Source organism: Geospiza fortis, unplaced genomic scaffold (genome assembly GCF_000277835.1).
Source record: "Geospiza fortis unplaced genomic scaffold, GeoFor_1.0 scaffold118, whole genome shotgun sequence".
Classification (NCBI taxonomy): domain Eukaryota; kingdom Metazoa; phylum Chordata; class Aves; order Passeriformes; family Thraupidae; genus Geospiza; species Geospiza fortis.
In genome coordinates, this window is record NW_005054380.1 from 454,724 (window position 1) to 478,734 (window position 24,011).

A 24,011-nucleotide genomic window follows, 5' to 3' on the forward strand; every position below is an offset into this window, starting at 1 on the left:
CGCATGGCTCTGCCCCTCATGGCTGTGCCCCTCATGGCCGTGCCCCTCATGGCTGTGTCCCTCATAGCTATGCCCCTCATGGCCGTGCCCCTCATGGCTGTGTCCCTCATAGCTATGCCCCTCATGGCCGTGCCCCTCATGGCTGTCCCCTCATGGCCGTACCCCTCATGGTTGTGTCCCTCATGGCCGTACCCCTCGATGGTTGTTCCCTCATGGCTGTGTCTCTCATGGCTGTGCCACTCATGGCCGTACCCCTCGATGGCTGTCCCCTCATAGCTGTGCCCCTCACGCCTGTGTCACCTGGCTGGGTGGGAGGGTGCTCCGCGGGCTGCCCTGCGCGGCGGGCTGAGCCCGGGACGGTGTCCGAGGGCGCTGCCGGCAGCTGAGGGCCCCTGTGAGATTTTCCCGCTTTCCCAAGGCGCTCGCAGCGGCCGGAGCGCACGGGCGGGAGCGGCCACCAGCTCCGGGAGAGTGAGCCCGGCTCCCAGCAGGGCTGTGGGCCGGCTGCCAGGCTGCTCCGAGCACTCCCCCGGCCATGTGGAGCTCCTGTCCAGACACCAGCGGATTGATAAATGGGATCCGGGCACTCTGGCACTGCACAGCAGCCTCCGGGGAGTGTGGGCAGCAGGCAAGCAGCCCCGATTACGAGCAGCGGTCTGGGGCGCTCTGAGCGTGCAGCTCTTTGCTAGACTGTGAGACAGGGGGACTCAGATCACCCCTGCAGTGCCACAGCCAACGGAGCAGGACACTGAGCTGCTTGCACACGTGGCCCACAGCACAGGCAGGTTTTAGTCGTTTTTCTTTTTTCCATCATGCTACTTAATCTAATGCAGAAACCCATTTCTTTCTAAGCACGCAGTGATTAAAAAAAAACCAAACAGCTTATAAACTTTGGCTTTCATTTTGTAAAATAATCAGTAGACATAATTTTGGTTAATAAACATATGAAAGCGTTTTGTTATTTTCCAACAATTATATCTTTAGGCCAAAATTCAAGTTTGGATTTATCTTGAGCCCTGGCTACCTTATTTGTTTCCTAAGTGTGGTGGTGGACTTGTTTCCCTGCTATGTCTGAAAGAAAATTGCAGTTTTATTGCTGCTCTGCTCAGCACTGGGAGTTGAAGTCAGCTTTCTGTTAGAACAGAAACCAAATGGTCATTTCCATAGTCCCTTATCTTTGTACAATACCCAATAGCTCTATGTCAGAAACAGTCAAAACATACTTATTTTTCTGTGTTCTCCAGAATATTCCTAGACAGTTCATATGGGGTCTGTCCTTGGATAGATTCCAGAGGTGTCCCCATCCTGTACACTCTCCTGAAGGTGTGCTGAGAGGACCATTTGCTTCTTGCCAATAAGAAAGGTTTAAGAACAGGCAAGTTGTTGTTGTGATCAGCTCCACACTTTATGTGTCAGACCAAGGGATATGGGTCATAACTGCAGAGCACAGAGTTGCACTGAGGCTTTGAACCACCTCTGACTGTGATCCCTGGTCTCTGCAGTGCTGCTGCTGGCCCTTCCTGCTCATCCATGGTCCCCTCCTCAGTGCCACACGACTGTGTCCCAGCTGTGCCCTCACCTTCTCAGATCTGGGATGGCTACACCATTAAACTCAGCCTATCTGGGGAGATGGGTGCCCAGATGCACTGAGCAGGGGCTTTGAGCCTCCCTTGGCACTGGTCACTGATCTCCCACTGGAGTGGGAGATCTTCACAGCCCTGTACATTTTAAATGTCTTCAGTGTTTATTACACTGGAAAGAGAGTATTCTTACACTCCTGGAGGCTTATCTGCCTTTGTTTTGCAGAAATCCCACTGAAATCTACAAACATTTAGGACCTTGCTCAGCTGTTTGGAAGCAGAGGAGAAACTGATTGCACATCCAGGTGTTTCTTTGACACTGTCCTGATATCCCCCTGTTCCCTGGAGCCTGCCAGCTGCAAATGAGGGATGCAGCTCAGCTCCCAAGCAAACCCTGGCCCAAGGAGAAATGGCACTTCTACCTGCAGGCACAAAGTCCTTCCTCTCCAGCACTGTCTCACCTCCAGAACTGCTCTCAAACCAGCCTGGGCTGTCAGATCACTTTCTGTTCAAAAGAAATAAAGAAGGAAGGTGAATTGTGGGTTACAGAAAGAGGGGTAGGTGTTTCTGGCAAGACCCAAGTGCCCCAAGATCCAATTTGGGCGTGCGTTGCAGGATTGCGCTTCTGAGCAGCCTCAGGCAGGGAGCTCTCTGCCTCCCTTTGAAGGGCCAGTGCTGCAGGGGACTCCGATCAAAGCTAAGGCAATCCTCCCCTTTGGTGCACTCCCATTCGCTGCTGTTTTGCACAATGCCTGTGGCTGAGCAGTTAATGGAGGCATCTGCTGCACTGGCAGAGTTCACTGACTTAATTAAAGATATCTAACAATCCTGCAGCTGCATGAGAGAGGCCACGGGTGCTTGCAGGGCCGACACCGAATCTCGTCAGACTGAAAGCAAGCACCCTGCTGTGCAGAAAGCACAGACATGCAGCCAGACACCACATGAAAGCAAAAGCAGGGCCCAAGGATTAAGGAGGGACTGGAGCCAGCTCATATTGTGTGCCAGAGAACTGTATAACCTCAGCTCATGGATAGCTTGGAATAGTCAGACATGCAGCAAGTGTACAGAGCTGGGGACATTCCTCACCTGTAGGGATGGTTTTACCTGGAAAATATTTTTAATAGATATTCTCTTACTGAGTGAAAATGGTTAACTGGTTTAAAAAGACAAGTGGGAAAACGAATCCTGTACCAAGTGGTTATCAAGTTCTCCTCTGCATGGGGCTGTGTTCTCTCCTGTTAAATGAAGAAACATTTCACTCGTGGGTATATTTCTGGCATCACTGCACATTTGAGCTGATGGGGACTGTGCAAGGCTGTTAACAACATACCAAAGAAGCACAGAACAGGCTGGTGGTTGCTGCTTGGTCTGCTTGTCAGCAGGCACCAAGGGCTTTGGATGGCGCTGCCCTGCAGGGCTGAGGGTCAAGGAGCTGTGGTTGCCCTTGGGTGTGCTGTGCCCTGCTGGCAGCGGAGCGGGCCAGAGGCCGGGGCTCCCAGCACTGCCCCCGCCCTCCCGGAGCTGGGAACGCGACCTCGCGGCGGCAGCAGTGTCACCGCTGCTCGTGGGGACGTCAGGCAGACAGAGCGATCGATGCTGGGCTGCTTTGGTCGATGCGAATTTACAAATGAACTTCTGTCAGGAGAGACATTACTGGTGTGAACAACCTCTGTCCTCAGCAATTCCTGATGAGGGAAACAGACCCATCAAAGGCACCAGCACACAGGTGCTGGAGGTGATGAGAAGCATTTTGGCCCCAGGATAGAAGCTGGTGTTATCCTGGGATAACATTGCAGTTCCAGAGGAAGGGCATGTCCTCTGTTCCACAGCCTCCTGCTGCAAGAGAATTGCCCTTTCCCAGCTGATCCCCAGTGCGGGTGAGCACCATGGCACGAGGCACAGGAGAAGGGAGGTTAGCCCAGGCAGGGCATCGCGTCCAGAGCTGTCTGGGGATGACAGAGCAGCTGCCAGCACAGCCAGGGCTGTTGTGTAATGTGTCACACAGAGCCTGCTCGTGTGGAAGTAGTGCTCCACCTCTGAGCCAAGCTGGATTGCTCTCAGCTGTGGCACATGAGTGATTAGGGGCAAACTGCCCCAACTTGCTGGGCCTAAAGTGACTCCTTCTCCAGACCTGGAGAAAAGTCCTCCCTGGAACCAGGCATTTGGGTTGGCTTGTAACTCCTGATGGGTTTCCTGCTCTCAATTTTGCTCCGTCACCCAGTGATGGACAGGAGTAGACAAAGGGCAAAATAAAATGTACTTGGACAAAAGAGGCATGCACCCTTTTCAAACACCAACTCCTCCAGAAACAAGAAAATTATCTAATTCCATCCTGTAAAGAAGGGATGGGAAAAAACAAAAACCAAGCACATTGGCATTTTTTACCACTCTCTCACGTGACACTATATAATCTGTCATTAGATAATCAAAGCAGTTTTATTAAATTAAAATCAAAAGTTAAACATTCAGCATGCCTGAGATGGGAATACAGATCAACCTATTCCCCACACCAGGCTGGAAGATACATTCACTAGATGTGTAAAATGGGAGACTTTGTCCCAAAGCATCAAGCCTGGAGCTAGTTTGGCTCCCTCTCACTCTGCTCTGCCCTTTGCTAGAGATCTACCACCTCCCTGCCTGCCTGCAAGCAGTGTCCCTGCCTGCACAGCTCTTGTGCCATGCCCTTCCCAGAGCATCCTCTGATCATGGGAAAACCTGGTCAGTGCCGGGCCGTGTTTCAAGCTGGTCAATTAGAGCCTGTTGGGCCCCAAGACCTGGCTGCTGTAGTCAAGCAAGATGCAGGGAGTGATGGCAACACATTTGAAGGGATGCCAGAAGATGTTTCTGCTTGGACAAAGCCAGGTGGGGATAATGGCAACAGAGGATGGAGTCTGGATGCAGAAAGCCAGTCATGAGCCAACGCCACAGGGCAGGTTAGGCAGGCTGATGTATTTGTGGCTTTCCTGGCATTTATTTGAGTGTCCACTGCAGCAGGGAGAAGAGACAGTACCAGGGGACACCAAGGGACTGCCCCTTGTTCTCTGCCCAGACCTGCTCTCTACACTACATTTGACTTTACCTCTGAAAGCTGCTGCACCCTTGTGCCATCTGTCCCCCAGCAGCAGGAAGGGAGCAGGTTCCAGTTGGCTGGCTGCAGAAGAGCCGGGGAATTGAGGGGAGGTGGCTGCACAGGCAAGAACTGAAACAAACTGGGAAATAGGTTGAAGACAGGATTTGGTAGATCCAGCAGGTTTTGATTGGACTGTGATCCTAATTTTCTTGGCTCCAACATGATTTGCATTGTGGGCTGTAAATGCTGCTCCCTGCCTTCCCCAAAGACAGACAGGAAGAGGGGTACAGCTGTGATGACCTGCAGGCAGTGCAAAATGAGATGCTTTTACACAGCAGAGGGTGAGGCTGTGGCTGAGAGATAAGGCTGGATGAAGGCAGTGGTGACCTGCAGCAGGTGGGGGACTGAGATCAATTATTAGCCAAAATTATTCCCTGCAAAGGTCTCGGAAGGCCCGTGGCTTTATGGGCCCGTAGCACTTTGGGTTTTATTGGAGGAGGCAGTGCAATTGAAGCACTGGTTTCAGGAGATCAGCCTCCATCAGGGGAATCACAGCTTGGAGCTCTGCTGGCTGAGGTAGGACATCCACTCCTTGAGGGGGGGGTTCCCCACAGCCACCAGCTTTTTCAGAAAGGCACTGGGCCGTAGCCCGGGCACATCAGGGTGGGCCTCAGAGTATTTCTGCAGTTTGGCCAGCACGCGGGGGAGCCCCACGGTGGAGGCGTAGAACATAGGGCCGCCCCTGTGCTTCGGCCACCCATAGCCATTGATGTAAATGACATCCAGGTGCTCTGGGCCTGATGCTATTCCCTCAGCCAGGATGGCAAACCCCTCGTTGATGAGGGAAAACAGACACCGCTCCAGGATTTCCTCCTGGTCTATGAAGCGGGTCTGGATGCCGTGGGTGTCTCTGTACTGGGACAGGAAGTTGTGGAGCCATGGGTCTGGTGTGGCTGTCCTGCCCCCAGCCTTCTCGTACAGGTACCAGCCCCTGGCGGTTTTCTGGCCGAAGCGGCCCTGCTCACACAGCAGGTCTGGCAGGGGGCTGTAGCGCTGGCCATGCCGCTGCCGGGCTGGCGTGCCCGCGGGGAGGGATGGCCCAGTCAGGCCCTGGTCCTTCCGAGACCTCCAGCCCACGTCCAGCCCAGCCAGGTCAGACATGCGGAAGGGGCCTATCTTAAACCCAAAATCTTCAAGAACCTGATCTACTGCTTCTGGTCTGCTTCCTTCCTCTAAAAGGAAAACTGCTTGTTGGACGTACGGAAACATCATGCGGTTCCCAACAAACCCAAAACAATTCCCTACAACCACTCCCACTTTTTTCAGGGCTTTGGCCAGCTGCATAGCAGTGGCGATGGCGGTGGGGGACGTGTGGCGGCCGTAGATGATTTCCAGCAGCCTCATGACGTGGGCAGGGGAGAAGAAGTGGGTGCCAATGACCTGCTGTGGGCGGTTTGTGGCAGAAGCTATTTCATCGATGTTCAGAGCTGATGTGTTTGTACACAGCAAAGCTCCTGGCTTGCAGATCTTTGACAGCTTGTGGAATATTTCCTTCTTCAGTGCCATGTTCTCAAACACAGCCTCGATGACTAGGTCTACATCACGCAACAGATCAAAGTCCACAGTGAACTGGAGATGTGCAGGGTTATGAAAATCCAGGATCTGAGCACCACCCTCCATTTTCATAGCTTCACGTTGCAAAAGGAGCATGACAGCTTTTCTTCCCTTGTTGAGATTCTCCAGATCCTGCTCCAGGGCTACCAAAGGTATGTTGGCCTTAACCAGAGAAGTCACAATGCCTTGGCCCATTGTTCCCAGCCCTAGGGATAAAAGCAAGATACAATCAAATATTATGAATAGCAAATTAATCTCCTGAAAGTAGCATTTCCTTGTATCTCCAGGATAAAAAGTGGAAGCCTCTTGAAAACAAGTAGTGCATACATAGAAAACAGATATTGAAGACTGGAAAAAAGGAAGGTGAATCTACTCTTTCAGTGAGCCTAAATGTTTGAAAAGAGGTAGCACAAAGGCAAGTTGGTACCCTCACAAGCTTACAAAATGCCAGTGGGATTCACCTAGTGTGCACAGACCATGTGATTCATGTCTTATCTCTGCAAAGTTTTACACCTATGGAAACCAGGATCATTGAGGTGTGAGAACCTGGGGATCAAAGAAAGAATCTCTGAGTTACATCTGCAACCCTCTTATGACCTTCTGCAGGCAGGTTCAAAGCAAGATTTCACCCTGAGGGTGTCAGTGCCTCACTGTTCCTGTGAGATGGTCTGTTATGGGCATTGAGCAGATACACCCCCCCCAGAGATTTTGACACTGGCAAAGTTCAAAGAGTTGAATCCTCCCTCGTTCTTCCAAGCTTCCTCTTTGTCTCCCTCCTTTTCTCCCTCTGTGCTTCATTGCGTGATCTTTGAAGCAAAAAAAATTCAGCTGCTATTTCTGTAAAGACTTGGAGGCTGATCTGCTCTAAACTTTGTCTCTAAGGCCTCCTGTGCCTGGTCAAACAGGATGGAACCAATGCAGTGTTCTTAATCTAGATTTCAATGTCTTCTCTCTCCTTTTAAATCACGCTGACACATCAGTACCCTTTTGCCTGCTATTCACTTTCTGTCAGGTATCTCTGCCCACCAGGAACTCTTCAAGCCCTCCAACACAGGCCATTCCTAACTTCTGGAGATTCTCAAAGTCAGTCTTCCTTGTCCAGCCACACAGTTAAAGCTCTTGTCCACAATTCCTGTACCTGAGAATCCATTCACACTGTAATTTTTTTCTCCAAGGTCCGTAAATGTGCTACGCCCAGCTCATACCCACAGGAATACCAGTGTAGAGATCACTGGCTTGATCCCTTGCACCAGGCTCTGTCCTCTGTGACATTAAATGAAGCTGCACTTTCCTGTGACACACGACCCACACCACTGATCCTGCTCTCCCATGGTGGAGGCTTTTCCAACTAAATTAATACAAATTAGTGAGGGAAGGTCAGCACAATTTTACCAGCTTTGACAGTGTGAAGCCTCTGAATGGGAGGATTATTAATATCCTAAATATAGCAGCAACCAGACAAAGTATAGGTTTGTTATAATTCTGTAAAAATGATTTTTTTAATCTCAGGTTTACAAATGAAAGTCAGCTAAACAAATAAACAGAAACAAGGGGATTAAAAATTTTGTCTAAATCAGCTTTGTAAAAAAGAGCTGGAACTATGTCATCATTTAAACAAGTTCCAGCAACCAAGGTCAGACAAGGTAGGATGTTTTTCCTGCGTGCTACACACTCTTGGTTTAGTTCTGCCCACCTTCAGCTTGTGTGCACACAAGACATTTCAAACATTCCCTGCTTAGCCACCAGAAGATGGTTTTTACTGGCATCACTAGCTGGCAGCCTGCTTACAAACCATCATTACACTCCCTAGCAAATGCTGAAGTTCCTTTCAAGGAAATTAGATTTGCTATTTCATAATCAAGTTCTACTGCAAACTAATTTGAAAATAAATCTAGATTACCATGAATCAACTCTTAGTAATTCAATGTCTTTTGTTTGCTGGCTGAAAAAACCTGAACGTGAGTAGCTCCTCCCACTGTGCTCACTCTCCAGAGCCTTTGATGCAGGAGCAGGTACAATTAGGGACAGGTTTTCCCTGGCTTTGGTGAGCCACACAAAGTGTTTTCTTCCTGCAGAGCAGGAGGGTAGCTCATCCCCCAAACCCAGCCCCATCTGTCAGGCTCTCTTTAGCCATCAAGCTGAAGTGTTTGCAGTCCCATGTCTCCCTCTTGAAGTCTCTTCCTTCCCACTGTGGAGGCCTGAGGTTTCTTTCTAGAATTTCCATGTTCTCCACACATCCTGGGTCTTAGGCACTCCTGATCCTCCCAGCTTCAGACTTGTGACTGAAATCTTAGTGGTTCTCTTGCCATCTGAACTTTTCCTTATTTTCCACACTGCTTTTTCCTAAATCAAAACCTCTTTTGTGAGCAGATGTTCCCCAAGCTTTTTTCCCAGGGAAGCTCTGCAGTGGTGGCAGGTGATTCCCCTGGTTGCTTCCATCATGAGTACTCCATGTAGGTTTTAGCCATCCCAAGAGAGACAGGCACACATGCTTGTAGTACTACACTTTCTAGGCCACAGGAACAGGCTTATAGATAAGATATGAGCTTGCCAAACTTGTTTCTGACCTAGAAAAGCTGTCTCTCAACTTCCTAGAGAACTCTGCAATGGCCTGTATGAAATGATGTTTAATGAAGCTGGCAGAGAGAGTAATGAAAGCCCCAAGGGGTTTGTTACATTAGAGCTTGCACAGCATGATTCCCCTGGAAATATTTCCTAAAATTGGGCTATAAAACTAAGGAGAGCTTTGGCTATCCAGCAGCAAAAGAGGCATTTCTGAGGACTCCTCTTTTGCAATTCAGAAAGCCAAGTGATCTTGGGGAAGAATATGTTAGAGCAGAAAAAAATGGCAGGGGATCATTAGGCCTTACACGTATAGAAGGCTGTGGAAAGAGGAAGGGAGATGTGTCGTGCTCAGCTCAGATCACACAGACTGAAACATGGTGAGGAACTGCTCCAGAATTTCTGCTGTATGTTGCATTTTCTTACTCAATAGTGTTCTCCCTTCCCCCAAACCAGGAAAAACCCTACATTCTCCTCTTCTATGCAGGGGACTAGTTTAATATCCAAGGCACATCTTTCCAAAAAAGACTGAAATCTGCTTTAGGAGGAAGAACAGTTCCCAGCCATCCTGCTCCTGGTCTTTTATTGTGAAATGAAGTTTTGACATATAATTAAAACTACACTTGTATATATGTAATTTCAGGCCAAATATGGGTATAACAAATCCATTTGCTGGGCAAGCTGAGTGAATAATGATGGTTAATTATTGATCTGTCATGTGAGGCACTTATAATATAAAAAATCATACAAAATTAACTAAAGGACTTTAAAATACAAATTTCAAAACAAAAGCCCTTGAAATATGTACAAGGCAGATCATGTACAGTCCCACAATACAGAAATACCTATCTGTAGAAAACACTCTGAATTACAATGAATATTTGGACATTGAAATGCCTGGCAATTGAAATAATTCTTTATAGATTGCTAAAAATATGCAAGGACTGTTCCAGTTTTCCTGATAAAAACAACAATAAGCAATTGGCAGTAATGGGCTGCTGTAGACTGGGGCTGTTGCTTTCTCTGTTTCAGGGTATCAGTTTCAAGCAGAAATAATGTGATACCCCAGGCAAGCAGGGAGCTGTGGGGAGATGCAGCTGCAAGGGACAGAGAGAAAAGAACCTTCTTTCTGGTGGTGAGGAACCAGAGAAAATGAAAAGAGGTGGGAGCCAAGATTTCAGAACAACAAAAGCAAAGGAAAGTCAACATGAACAAGTCCACATGAAAAAGTCAACACAGTCTCCTCAGTTGCTTCTCACCATGCAGCAATAAGAGATGGAAGCAGCAGCATAATGCAACATGGTTTTAGTGTGTGAAACAGCACAGCACTGTCTGTGGGAAAGTGGGGTCTGAATGATTTCTGAGGAGCCTGAATTGAAGCAGTATCTTTCTCTGACTGACCTCCTCTCTGCAGTGAAAATAGAGAGACCCAGGGTCACCTAGGGTAGACTCAATGCTTGCATGGATGAGCAGCACTATTTTAAAGGTGTCAGTCCCTCAAAAATCATCCCTAGGATTTTGATTTCTGGTGCTGCAGGGATGTACTTCAGATCAAAAACATGAAGTTACAAAACACTTTAGAACATTGTACTGGCTGGAGAATTACTTTTTGTTTCAGTAACCTGAAAGAAAAAATACAATTGTGTTGGCATGTTCTCTGCCTGTATCTAATGCTCTTACAATTTCACTTATATCAAAAGGCAAAATAGGAGGGAAACATTCCAGAGGAAGGAAAAAAAGCACAAGATGCAGAAAGAAGGGCTGGAAAGCAGTGACACTTTGGTCTGGGATTCAGGGTTAAAAGGAGCTGATCAAGAACCTCCAAGATAAGTTGTGTCACATGAAATGAAGTATGACATGAACAAGAGTGTAAGCAAAGCAAGCTCTATTGGTGGGATACTGGGGCTGTGTAATGAGATCAGTGATTTAGCAAGGGCTGGAGCCTGGGTGAGTTTCAAGGCCCTGAGTGCACTGATGGGATTTGATGTCCCTGACCAGCCACACCTGGAACTTCCACCCACCTGTACTGCCCATTGCCTCTGAGCCCCATTTAAGCTCAGACCTGGGCTTATGCTCCCTTCTTAAGCTTTCTTGGAGGAGCTCTGGTGGCTTACTGTGGCTGTGCTCACTGTTGATCCAAACCGCAGCCTACCAGACTGACATCCCACCTTTACCTTGGACCTGCATCATCCTGGGAACTTTGCTTGATCACCTGTGCTTCCAGTAGCTCCTGGCACCATCTCTGGTCCTGCCCTGCCTGCCTTGCCCAGGTACTGTACATTTTGATGCAACAGTAGGTTGTGCTGCCATCCAGAGGGAAAAATGGGTGGGCAGGATCTTCAGGACTGGGGAAGTGTAAAGTCCTGTATGTGGGGAGGAATGGTGCATAGTGGGGCTGGCTGCTGGAAAGCAGCTCCCCTGAAAAGGCTCTGGAAGTGCTGGTGGACACCAGGTTGGCTCTGAGCAGCAATATGGCCTTGTGGCAGAGCAGATCAATGGTATGTGGAGCTATGTCAGGAGGGGTCTTGCTGGAAGCTTGAGGCAGGTGATCCTGCCCCTCTGTGTGGCACTGGTAAGAACATAGCTGGAGTGCTGGGCTCCCCAGTACAAGAATGACATGGAGTGATTGGAGTTCAGTGCAGGGCAAATAAGATAATTAAGGGACTGGAGTATGTCTCATGAGGAATGGCTGAGGGAGCTGTGACTTCAGCACAGAGAAGGCTTGGGGGATCTCACCCATGTGTATATAAACACCTGAGAGAAAGGTACCTGGTAAAGGAGATGGAGCCAGGCTCAAATGGCCCCTGGTGATAAAACCAGAGGTCATGGGCACAAGCTGAACGTGGGAGTTCCAGCTGAACAAAAGGAAACAATTATTTTTAGTGTGGGCTGACTGAGCACTGGCACAGGTTGCTCAGAGAAGTCATGGAGTCTTCATCCTTGGAGATGTTCAAGAGCTGTCTGGACATGGTCCTGAGCAAGTGGCTCTAGGTGACCCCATGTGAGGAGCTGTTGGACAAGATGACATTCAGAGGTGCCCTCCTGCCTCAAGGATTCTGTGGTTCTGCCCCCTGTTCTTGTCACTGGCTCCCCATCCCTGGGGTGCAGCTGCTCCCTGCCAGTAGATAATTAACTGGATGTGTTAATGTGGCTAATACCAAGATTGCCTGTTACCCTGGGCATGCTCAGCAGGAGCAAGGAAGAAACATCTTGGTACCTGGCTATGGTGTAATTACTCCTGGAATGCTGTTCCCATTTTGGCTATGCACATTTTATGAAGTGTTAAAAAATTAGTGGAAGTTCAGTGTAAATCAAATGGCCAGAGTGTGACAGATAGTGCTTTGCAGCAGAAGTATCAAAGCACTTAGTTTATTTGTTCTGCAGAAGGAGGAGTTACCTTGATTGTCTGTAATCAGCTATGAAAACACTGAAACCTGGAGGTGAAGTTGGGGAAATTTCAGACCATAATTCAGAAATCTGTCCAGAGATGGGTGGCAAATACTTTATCCAATGGAAGAGACATGCAGCCCAGCCAATTCTGCTTGGAAATAAAGTACAGATGATGTTTCTACTAGAAACTTTTAAATAGATGTTGCATTTGTCCTCAGAATTCCCTCTAGCTCAGTTACAGCCCCAAAATAGGCAGCTCAGCTCTAACAGCCCTTCTGGCTAAACTGTCACTGTGATTAGGTCTTTGCAAGTGTGTTGTTCTGGCATGGTTTAGCAGCACAAAGCAGACAATGTCCCTCCTGGTCACCTGGTCATTCCCCCAAACTCCAACACGGGCCCTCCTGTCAAAGCACACACTGCAGGACTGACCTGTGTGGGACTGACAAAAGTGTGTGTCCAAACTTCTGTGCTCTTCAAGTCATAGAACAAATCTGCTAACAATTAATGCCTCTTTACCTGAAAGTTTTAACAGCCACAGATCCTTCTCACAGGGTTTGTGATGTTAAAAAACCCATTTCTATTAAAAATGTGGCATGGCAGCTAATGAAGAGAACTTCCAAAAAATTCTCTATGGCCTAAAATGAGTTGTCAGACAGCTCAAGAGCCCCGAGAAGTGCCCAGAAAAAAAGCAGTGTTGATCTGGTGAGATTTCCTTGAAACAGAATGGATGTTTTCCAAGTGCTCCATTACTTGTCTAACCATTTTTGAGTGCTACTATCAACAGCTAGGGCTGAAAGATTTTCTTTTAAATCTCAGCAGTGCATTGAAGGTTTTATTTAAATTGCTCTTATAAAAAATTAATGAAGGCATTATCTTGCTGGGATACAAAATGGCAGGAGTGGATCCCAGTGAGATGAAATCTTCTTAAAATACAGCTGTCAAAACATTATTGTATTAATGTATCCTGAGTGACTCTGTGCACATGCACTTGCAGTACAGAAGTAGACCAGGAGGAGGAGAATTTCCTACAGGCCTGCCTCTAGCAGGAAGCAAAACCAGGTCTTGGTGTTTAAAAGGGAGCAGACTGCTTATGGTCCACACATGAAGCTGTAGGGGGATAGAATATAAGAAAATAAAGATAGTGTAGAAAGTAATCTTACCCCTAAGGAGTTGCAGCTGGGCCAACTATCAAAGATTAGGAACAGGCCTGACTTTAACAGGCCACAGCTGTAACCAGTGAGAAGAAGATGCTATAAAAGAGTGGCGTGGCTAGGTGAGAAGGGAACTGGAGTCAGTTGGTTGTTTTGTGAAGAAGAAAGAGTCAGTGCTCTGAGGAGTTGCCCGTGAGAAACACCAAGAAGGTGTGAAACTTTTGTGATAAGGAGACAACAGTATGGAACCCTTGCGATAAGATACAACACGAAGCTGCCTCTGAAGTGAGAAGAAGCTATTCTTCCAAAGGAAGAGGAGACTCAGGTGCTAATCTAGTGGCATGTAAGTTGCCATCTGAATTTGGAGCTTCTCAACGCAGTGACAACTTCACCGATGGGTGTGGAGTGTGTGATGGGTGTGAGTGACAGCTGGGGGCTCCCATGGAGCTGCTGGCCGCGCTGGGTGCCCATCCCGGCAGTTCGCTGTCCTTACCTATGACGGCGGCCCTGCGCACGGGCTGCGGGGCCGCGCTGCTCCAGGAGGCCCCGCTGGGGGTTGCCCAGCGGCGCACGGCTCTCTCGGCGAAGAAGGCGTACTGCAACGCCTGGGCCTGCCCCGAGCTCAGCAGCACCTGGAACAGCTCCCGCTCCCGCCGCACCCCCTCGGCGAGCTTCGTCCAGAAACGCTTCCATGTTGGGCACTTTGGGAACTGGCTTAAGGCTGAGCCTGCGGGGCCCCAGGGGCTGACCTGGGGGAAAGAAATGGAGTTACAGAACAAAGCATCCACATCTCTTCAGATGTAGTATTTCTAGATTTCCAGACCCTTTTCCAAAGGCTGGGATGGCAGTCTGCCTCCTCTTCTTCAATCCCTGCATTAGGGCTTACCTGGCACAGTGAGCTGGGTTTAGAACTAAAGCTTCTGACATTTCTCCTTATTTCTGCTTGCTCTGACAATTACAATTTTTCAAGTCCCTTCTCAGACTTCAAAAAAAGTAAGGTTTTATTTTCAAATAAGTAATTCTCTCCTTCCTTTTCTCAGCTTCAGAGTGGCCTGACTTTCCAGTTCTCTCCCTCTACAGTCCTAGCTGCCACTTTCATATGGATCTTTCTTTAGGCTTCAGTAATGAAGCTTTCCTCCAGTATTGTTTAGTATTCAGGACCCAGTTGACACTATCCAGAGGCATTCCAGCCAGAGGCCTGACCTAGACATTGATAAGAGTGGAAAACACACCCTGACTTCTTCCCTGACTGAAGGAGGCCCTCAAGTCACTTTGGGACTAACCAAAAGGAGATCTCAGCATGAGTTTGGCAGTAAATGGGAGAGTTCATGTTTGTGTCAGCAAGTGATGAATCAAGCAGCCACACAAATATGTGAAGTTTATTACAGACAGAGGTTGCTATGGTGATACCTAGAAAGGATTTTAATTGGGAGAACATAGTTATGGTTCAGATGCCAAAATTCTCTGTCTTTGTAAGTACAGAGCTGACCATACTCAGGTGTTCCTCTGCTCTAAAGGTAGCTTGCTCAGTAAAGACCAGGGAGGAACAACTTCAGCAGTTTGGGAGGTATCCCCTTGATACTGCAGCACTGTCACAAAGACCCTGCTGTCATCACAGCCATAGGCAGATCGTTAACTGCAGCATGGCACTGCATGGATTGCTAGTGCTGTTCCCAGAAGCAGCCAGGACTGCCACCAAAGTGAGGTGGTGGCCTGAGAACCTTATGCTGAAGCTCTCTGGGGACAGTGTCTCATTGCTCTGGCCTCTTAGATGAGCTCTGCCATGGGGACACACTTCCTTCCAAGGCAGCATATTGCATCTGACTCCCCTTGCTCTTCCCATTGTCTGAGCTAGGGAAGTGCCAATGCACCAGCAGAATACTCAGGAAATCCTACAGGGGATACTGAAGAGCAGGAATAATGGCAGCACTGCCGGTATGGCTGCATGACATACATGTCCTGACTCTAGCTCTTCCTCAAAGACTGAGCAATGCTTAGGAGAAACTGAATACAAGTTTCCAGGATGAGTTAATACACTGATTTCTTGTAATAAAGGTCTTCAGAGCTCAGGTTTTTAGCCTCTCAGTGAGCACAAAAAGATGAACACTCACTGTGTAAGTAGCTTCCCTTGTAATCAGAGTTCATAAAAATGTTTTCACATTGACAGTGGATATAATTTGTATCAGCCAGTATTGCAGGATTTAGTCAGGATAATGTTCCTTTTTTTTGGAATCATTTTCCCCCTAAGTTTTTAACCCAGAAATGCTCTTTATCTGCAGTTCTTTATTTAGGACTTAAATAGTGGGTTATATTCCATCACAAGAGGAAAGCTCAGGCTTGTCCCAGAAAGCTGATATGATGGCTGGAAGATTGGGCAGATCAAGGAACTTCATATGACATCCAGTGAAAAGGGCTGGTAAAAAAGGAATACCACTGGAAGCCTTTAAGCTTGGTCTTCAGACAGCAAATAATACTGTAAGCACAAATAGTGATGGGGGACAGGAGACAGTTCTCAGACTAAAAAAACCAAAAAACCTTCAGGGTCCTGTAGTAAAACTCTTATTTTAGCTGCAAACTGAATAGGTTTTCTACAGCACCTCTGTGCAGTATCTTAGCTTCTGCAATGCTAATAAAAATAAATAACATGTTTATGATGAGGGAAGAATTATCAGAATCCAAGTCTGGGAAGAGATCAGTGTGGGACACCTGCAGCTTGATTTCTAAAAGCAAAGTAGCAGGAAGATGATGAACAGTGCCAGACATCAGTGCTGCAGGAAAGCATCGTCCACACACAGGAGCTAACACAGACTCCTGCTTTGTTTTCCAGGTTTGTAGTCCAGGAGGCACAAAGGGCAGATCAAATCTATAAAATTTCTATCAGCTAATGCACCACATATGCAGGCAGTATCAAATATTATGTTATTTAAAGAAAGAAATATCATCCTTGAGTTGTAAACCCTTGGGACACTATGAGATGGCACATGCAAGAGACAGGGCCAGCCTAATGTTCTTCCTCTTGCAGGGAACTGCTTGTGAATTTTTGAGGGATAAAGCTGAGCCCTGCCCCTGCCCCTCAGGCTGCCAGAGACAATTCCAGGCCATGTCAGACCTTTCACAAACTCTGTTTGGTGTCCAAGGGACACTTGGCTAGGTTCTGTCTAAGGAAGGTGTCAGCCAGAACCTTGAGCCCTGGGGAGAGATTAAAATGTCTTGATATCGTGCATCTTGGCAGAGATGGCTCATGGAAAGGCCTTGCAGCTCTAAAGGAAAGCTTTTCCTCCAGCCTCCATTTGAAGGATGCTATTACCCACCAGCAGCATCTGCTCCACCCCTAGCTTTGATAAGCCTCAGAAGGAACAACTGCTTCCTCTGCAGCAATTCCCAGCAGCTTACAGGCAGAAACTCATCATCTTTCCCCACAGAATAATACCTGGGGGACTTGAGCTACTCCAAATTGCTCTGGTTTTCCTTGCCTCTTTGGTGCAAGGCATTGGTACTGCTCTGCTCTGAGGTCAATCAGCAGATGGGGTCAGAAAAACAAGAGGTGTATGTGGAGAGTTTCAAAGTCTGCTGTGTGGAGGCCAGGAGCCAATTTCTCCTCCAGCTGAGGAAGACCAGAGCAGGCCAACAAGAAGTGGGCAGGATGAGATACAAGCTACTGCATGTCACCAGCAGTTCCAGCCATTTGTCAATTTTGTGATGCCATCAGCTGGGAAAAGCCTGAAATGCAGCTTTGGATTACTGCAGTGATTGTCAAGCACATCTAATGAAAGGACATTCTCCTTGTCCCCAAGGATTTAGCTCTTTTCTATTCCTTTTAAAAATGCCTTCAGAAGTGAAGATATTTTCTTTAGCCTGGAGAAGCCAGTTTGCCTGAGAGGTCAGGGAATTATTCTTGCTTCCTATCTGCAATACATAAATACTGGTTTTGAATGAAAAATCTGACTTGGAATCAGTAATTGCCTCTGTGTATTCCTACACCCACTTACTGTTTCAGAGCATCTTTTGAAGGTGTTCTTCATTAGGAACAACCCATAAAAATGTATGGATAAGAATGCTCTCCCAATGTGCCATAAAGTAGCTCTGTCAGCTGTGTATCACAACAGTAATCAAGGACCCCTGATACAGTAAGGCAGTCATTTGAGACTGATCTCTTGCCATGAGATACTGCAGCTCTGGTGCTGAAAAAGCTTTAGAAGAAAATGATTTCTGAATTGATTCTTTGAGAGTTATCTTGCAGTACAGCCTTCCCAGGAATAGAAATTCCAGTGGTGACAAAACCAGTTATTTAGCCAGACTGCTCTGTAAGAAGTCAGCAGTTGGAGCTTCATGTTTTAAAAAAATCTCATCAGAAACAAAATGCTGCCTGCCACACAAAGCCAGTGGAATTTTGTGATGGCATTTTTTTTGGTACGTTCTCTTTGCTTTTATTAAGTTTATCTGAGAAGCATTCACTGAAAACAGAACTCTGTGTGAACAAACTCCAGACCAGCTATACAAGACTGTCATCTCTTCTGCAGCCCTGTTAGTGCTTGGAGAAAAATGAAAGTGCTGCCTTGCCTTTGTAGGACAGGAAATTTATTAACTTTAGGCAAAGGCCAAAGCAAGGAATGACTCAAAAGAAACATACAAGCCCTGGGTACACCAATCTTTGAAATTTTTAGATAACCTGAGGGTAAATGGTGCATCAAAAGTTGTCATGGTCTTCTGCGGGGTTTAATGAGAAATTTTTCAAGCAGGAAAGAAATAGATTAGCTGGCTCACCAGTGTTTTCACTGTTAAAACATGTACTTTAAATGCCAGTAAAGCTCTTGGAAAGAGTCTGAAAGCATTTTTAAAGTTCTGTGGGAGTTGATATATAGTGTGATGTGAAACACCATCAATGACATTACTCATTTTTGCTGGGATAACTCACACCAGCAATAAACAGAGTGAAAATCTAATAATGAGTAAGACTGGGACAGGCTGCCTGCTGGACCTTCAGCCAGGATCCTTATATGCTTATACAGCTCAAAAAAAAAAAAAACCAAACCAAACCCACATTGGTAGCTACAATCTCCAAAGAAGATGAAGCTTGACAATCTCCAAAGAAGATGAAGCTAAAGAACAGGATTTTGCCAGTATTGGTAGTGGACATAAGCTCCAGAGAACAAGTTACCCTGAGAAATAGTGTGGTCAATGCTTCCTTCCTGAGGGTCTCCTGTAAGGCCAAGCTGGCTTTCACAGCTGTCAGCTACTGCATAATGTCTGTCATGGAAGAAACAAGCATGCAAATATCTAAACTTCACCTGATTGCACATAGCATTTGTTGAAATCCAGAATGTTTTCTGGTTTGCCAGTTCCAGCAATGTATCCATTACTCATTTCATGACACACTGCTGCTGCTGTCATCGGTACTGGCATAGATCTTGTGCAAAGCATCATTCAGAGCCCAGAGGATACATCACAGGGAGCACTGTTTGTTGGGTTAATTTGCCTAGAAGAGTGGTAATATTTCACTGCTCTCCCAACAGATGGAGAAACAGAATTCTCATTCAAAACAGACAAACTCAGTGAACCAAAGTACCTTTGTTTTTCTTAGAAGCAGCAGTGAAGTACATCACCCATCTCTTGCTAAAGAATTATATTTAGTCTGATGACATAAAGGAAAGAGAAAAGAGGACTGCTTATGTCATTGATTCTGTACTAGAAAATGAAGCCCTAACATACTGTGGGGTGAATACAGCGAGAAGGATGGGCATCTGTTACAGAAAACCCAGCCAAAGGATACCTTGGTGCCTGTCTGGTACATCTCAAGGTGTGGGAAAGTATACAAGACACTGATATTTAAGAACAGTCAATTCTTTGAATTACCTTAAACTATGGTGCACTGTCATCTAGGACAAAGCTTAGGCTGCCTCAGCTTCTAGCACAGAGAAGGGGCCTTGTGTGTAGTGAAGAGAACTGGAGGAGCAAAACCAACATCCCAGCTTGGACAGCATTGCCTGTACAGGCCATGTGACCAAAGCAGGAAGGGTTTTTTGCTTTCCTGCATTCAACTCATTGTGACAGAGCCCCAGATGAAATCCAGTGGTCAGGTTCCAAAGGTACAAGGTCAGCAGTGGAAAAATGCCCTGTTTTCTCTAAAGGCAATGCTCTTCATGCTGCAGGAGGAATGTTCCTCTTTGTAAGTTAACTCCAGCAAATTTGATTCTGTTATTTCTAAGATGGGGGAAAAAATCTCTCCCCATCCCTCCCATTTGCACAGGCCATTTTTTTACATGGCACCCAAAGGATTAGGGACAGAGTCACTTACAGACCATGGATCATTAAATTGAGCACAGGATGTGCCAGCCCCTCCACTACAGGGAGAAACTTATTTTTGCTCAGCCATTATGGATGGTGCAACCAGAATGCGTGCAATGCCAGCTGGGATCCAGAACTATAGATGGATAGAGCACTTACCCCCCAAAACCTGGGGGGTGCAGCATCCCAGAGGAGCATCTGAGTTTGGATATACAATTAAAAAGCAGGAGGACTTGATATATATCTGTTCTCTGAACCTCAGTTGAATTTCTGCAGCTTTCCAGCATCTGATTTTTTTCACTTCAGACAACAGGAAACAAATTCTGCAATTAATTCTCTCTTATATGGATGCCAAAACTCAAGAATGGAGCATATAAATTAGAACAAACTGGTGGGTTTTTTCTGACTCCTTTCAGCCCTGAAACATCACCAATTATTTCCTGGTACTGCTACAATTTGTTCCTCACCAATCACTTTGTTTGCCAAACGGATTGCTGCCTCAATGGTGTTTTCTTCCACAATTTCATCAACCAAGCCCAGCTTCAGTGCTTCAGTTGCTGGAATGTGTTTTCCTGCCATAAAAAGAGAAATAAGGTGACTGCAGTGGAGCCTGATGGGCAATTTTGTTCTTTTCCATCTGATCAAATGACTTGTACAGCTGGTAATTAGCCCCTCATGGGTGGAAGCAAGTAGAATTACAACCCAAGAAGCTACACAGGTAAAAGATTCCTGGTTTTTAGACCAAGCTGGTATGACTCAATGCCATGTTGTTTTGTACAGACACAGCACTTACCTGTAGTGATCATATCCAGAGCAGCTGGTACTCCAATCAGTCTGGGGAGTCGCTGAGTGCCTTCAGCACCTGGAAGTAACCCTATGGTGACCTCTGGCAAACCCATCCGAGCCTAAAATGCAGTAAAATTAAACAAAAAATCTGATCAGAAAGAGTGGTAATTGCAAACTGAGCAAAATAGAGGAAAAACAAGCAGATGTGAGTCATATTGCTCCCCTAGGAAGCCTCAGAATTTCTACATAGAAACCTCATCCTTGCTTTTTGCTACATAAAATATTTAAGAAAAAACCCACTTGACCATTTGAAGGATTCCTGTACAAATGCACAAGGAAAACATGACCTTTCAGAGGATTTGTGTGCTAGTACAGCACTGGGGGACAGCTGTAGGGCCAACAGAACTCCCTAGACTGACACATCTGTCAATTATGTTTCAAGTAGTTACCAACTGGTGGAGGGCATGCTGGCTTAACTTTCATCTCCCTACTCTAATTCTTGCAAGTTTAGCAAGGAGTTGAAAGGAAACTTAAAACCATCTTGTTTCATGACCTCCCATGGGTAGGGAAACTTCCACTACACCAGATTGCTCAGAGCTCCATCTAACCTGGCTTTGAACACCACTGAACTCTTCCCTAATCTTCCTTCAAATGTCTCTTGGTGCATTTGATATCTGATAAAGTCATGGCAGATAAGCCAGGGGCAGCAGGAAGTGTATGAAGGTCTTCTCTTAAAATTATCTAGATTTTGTTGCCTTTAAAAAATAGTTTGCATATTTTCTACTGAGCTTTTAAGAGATTTTGAGTTACTTTAAGACCACTACTTATAGTTCTGGTAGTCATGACATTTCATGGTGTGGTTTAGTGGGCATGGTGGTAATTGGTCAAAGGATGGACTTAGTGATTTGGAAGTCTTTTCCAACCTTAATGATTCTGTGATTCCATGGCCCTCACCTTAGGTGGCACAGAGGATGATGTGGAGTATCTCTTTATGCTGTTACAGCAACCCACACTGCCACAGAGAAAGTGACTCACTGCAGAAGTGAGGGGATGGCCCTGTCAGTGAGGAGTTTGTACAAGGAGACAGGCACTGCTCAGTGTGGTTCAGCATTCCTGAACATTGAAGGAGGGGATTGAAGGAAAAAACCCAGATCATTCTTGAGGACTCTTCAAGCTGTCTCTTGTTCCAAGTGCTCCTTGGGGACCCAGAGCTCATGAGGAATGTAACCCTAAATGCTCCATGCTAGCCGAGTTTCAACTGCCTATAGAAAGTAGGCCATGAGCAGAAAGAAGTGCAAAATTCACAAGGCTGGGGAAAAAAAATAAATAAGAGAAAGTCACGCTGCATGAGTCAGTAAGATACAGCTGTCTGCATCAGAATATAGATAATGAGACCTAGGGCAAATCAACATTTGGTTACTGGAGTTCTAAACAGCCATCTTATCCTACTAGTTACTTTATATTTAGAAATGACTTGAAATTGGTTAGTTAGCAAGGCTTAGGAAAGAGGTGGTGGTGTAGGTGAAGAATGTCTGAGCACACAGACTTGTATCCTATAGCTGTAAAGCCACTCTCCTGTGGGCAGAGGGTCCCAGGAAAAGCACCCTGCCCCTCTGCTCGTGCCATCTGTACCTGGCTCCCGCTGCCTCCAGCAGCCCCTGTGGCCCCCAAAAGAACATTTCCCTGCGCAGGCTGTGTTACCTTCACGTGTGCAATGCGGTAGTGACAGCCCAGCGCCACCTCCAGGCCTCCTCCCAAAGCGACGCCCTCGATGGCCGCCACCACCGGCTTCTCGCTGCTTTCGATGAGAGACACGATGGGGCCCAGGGCACCTCCAAGTCTCTTCGGAGTGGAGAATCCTCGGATGTCAGCTCCTGGAGGAGCGCCAAAAGATTAGCAGGGATTAGTGGGCGAGGCGGTGACTGGAAGAATCCTTCCCTCTGTGCCAGCTGCTCACAGATGCCCAAGCCCTTGCAGAGCATGCTGCTGGCAGGAGAGGGGTTAACAGGAATCACCCCCTTTTGGGACCACCTTCAAGGAACACTGGATCTTTGATCCTGTTCACAGAGCTCAGAGGAAGGCCGAGTACAAAGATACAGAGTAACTGTAAGGATCATGCAGTCGCTGCAGAAATTTGCAAACATTCTTGGTGTGATATTGAGCCTGGAATAGTTTAGTGCAAGTTACTATGAACAAGCAATATAGAACTCCTCAGAAATTCCCTAGCTTTTCAGGTTTCTTTAACTGGAGATCTGTTATTCACCATTGCCCCACTCTAGGTACATTCCATACACTAGACCAGTAAATGGTCCACAGATTTTACATAAACCAAGCTATGGAGAGTGAGGAAACACCAGGATGTTATGAAGTTGAGCAGCTGTCCCTCATTTCAAAATGAACAGACCAGTTTACTTCTGGCCTTTTTCAAGGTCCAGCTTGTCACGTGCCCCATGTCAATTTTGGTACAGCAAAATAGACAAAGCACTCTCTCTTGTGGCCATTTCCAGCCAAATCAGGACTTCTATCAGCAGTGTGATGAGGCAGAGAATCTTCAGATATGATGGGTGGAGAGTGTTTCATCTTTTGCTCAGCCTGTGTTTGATGTCTTACCTGCACTGAATTTCCCATTTTCACCACAAATCATAACAGCTTTCACTGAGGGATCTGCATCTGCTTTCTTCAGCCCATCCTCTAAAGTCTGGAGAACTGCCAGACTGAAATAAAATAAAGATTCAGTGAGGAGCCATCAAACACATCCCTTTCCAAGAGGTCTGTGTTGAGAACACTGAGCAGCCCAGTGAAAATGAGCACCATGTCCAACAGGCAGTCCTCATGCCTGGCTGCTGCCACTGCCTCTCCAGGCGAATCCTGTCCTTATTCTCCCTCTCACTCCAAGGACAAGCACCCAAACCCACCAGGCTGACTGCTGACCTGTCAGTCAATGCCTGGAGAACTCATCTTCAGGCTATGACACTGCTGTTTCCACAACAAGCAGCACAGGGAAATGTTCTTTTGAAGATGTCTTTATGAATTAAACATTTGGATTTTCAAGAAAACAGTTTAGCATAATTTAGAAGTAATTAATGCTAAACCACTGACAATCTAAGAACTTTTTGAAAGGAGCTCTATGGATAAAAAAGTTATTTTTCAAACACCTGACACAGGCTCTGCTGATGTTAATAATGCTTTCATCTTGTGAAGATCTGCACATAGGTCTGGACTTAAACTGGAATGGGATCCTGTCAAAGGGAATTTGGGCATGAAACACTACACAGAACATGTCTTGACTCATCTGAACAGGTAGCTCTGCAGGCACCAGCAGTAAATGTGGCCAGCAAAGAATTGATGAAGAATTTCAAAATGGATCTGTAGAAGCCTAAATAGTGTTTTTTCAAATCAGGTATTTAAAAAGTCTGACCCAACTGAATGTCCACTTTGCATTTGCCTCTTTAATTTATGTGTTTGTATGGATGGACTTGGAGAACTTAGTCTGTTTTAGAAGGTGGTAACAATAGCAATAGCAGGTAAAAATAGAAGCATTAGCGCTTTAGTAATAGAAATATTAATGTATAT

The 24,011-nt window shown here is 46.5% G+C and overlaps 1 protein-coding gene across 1 annotated transcript; it reads right to left on the reverse strand.

Moving 5' to 3' along the window:
• Window positions 1-3,992: 3,992 nt before the first annotated feature.
• EHHADH (enoyl-CoA hydratase and 3-hydroxyacyl CoA dehydrogenase) lies at window positions 3,993-23,150 on the reverse strand. Its single transcript, XM_031060357.1, is given in 7 exon segments — window positions 3,993-6,470; window positions 13,861-14,030; window positions 14,032-14,116; window positions 20,120-20,224; window positions 20,446-20,557; window positions 22,140-22,312; window positions 23,049-23,150. Coding segments are annotated over 7 exon segments (1,950 nt in total). The 5' UTR covers window positions 23,083-23,150; the 3' UTR covers window positions 3,993-5,199.
• Window positions 23,151-24,011: the final 861 nt, after the last annotated feature.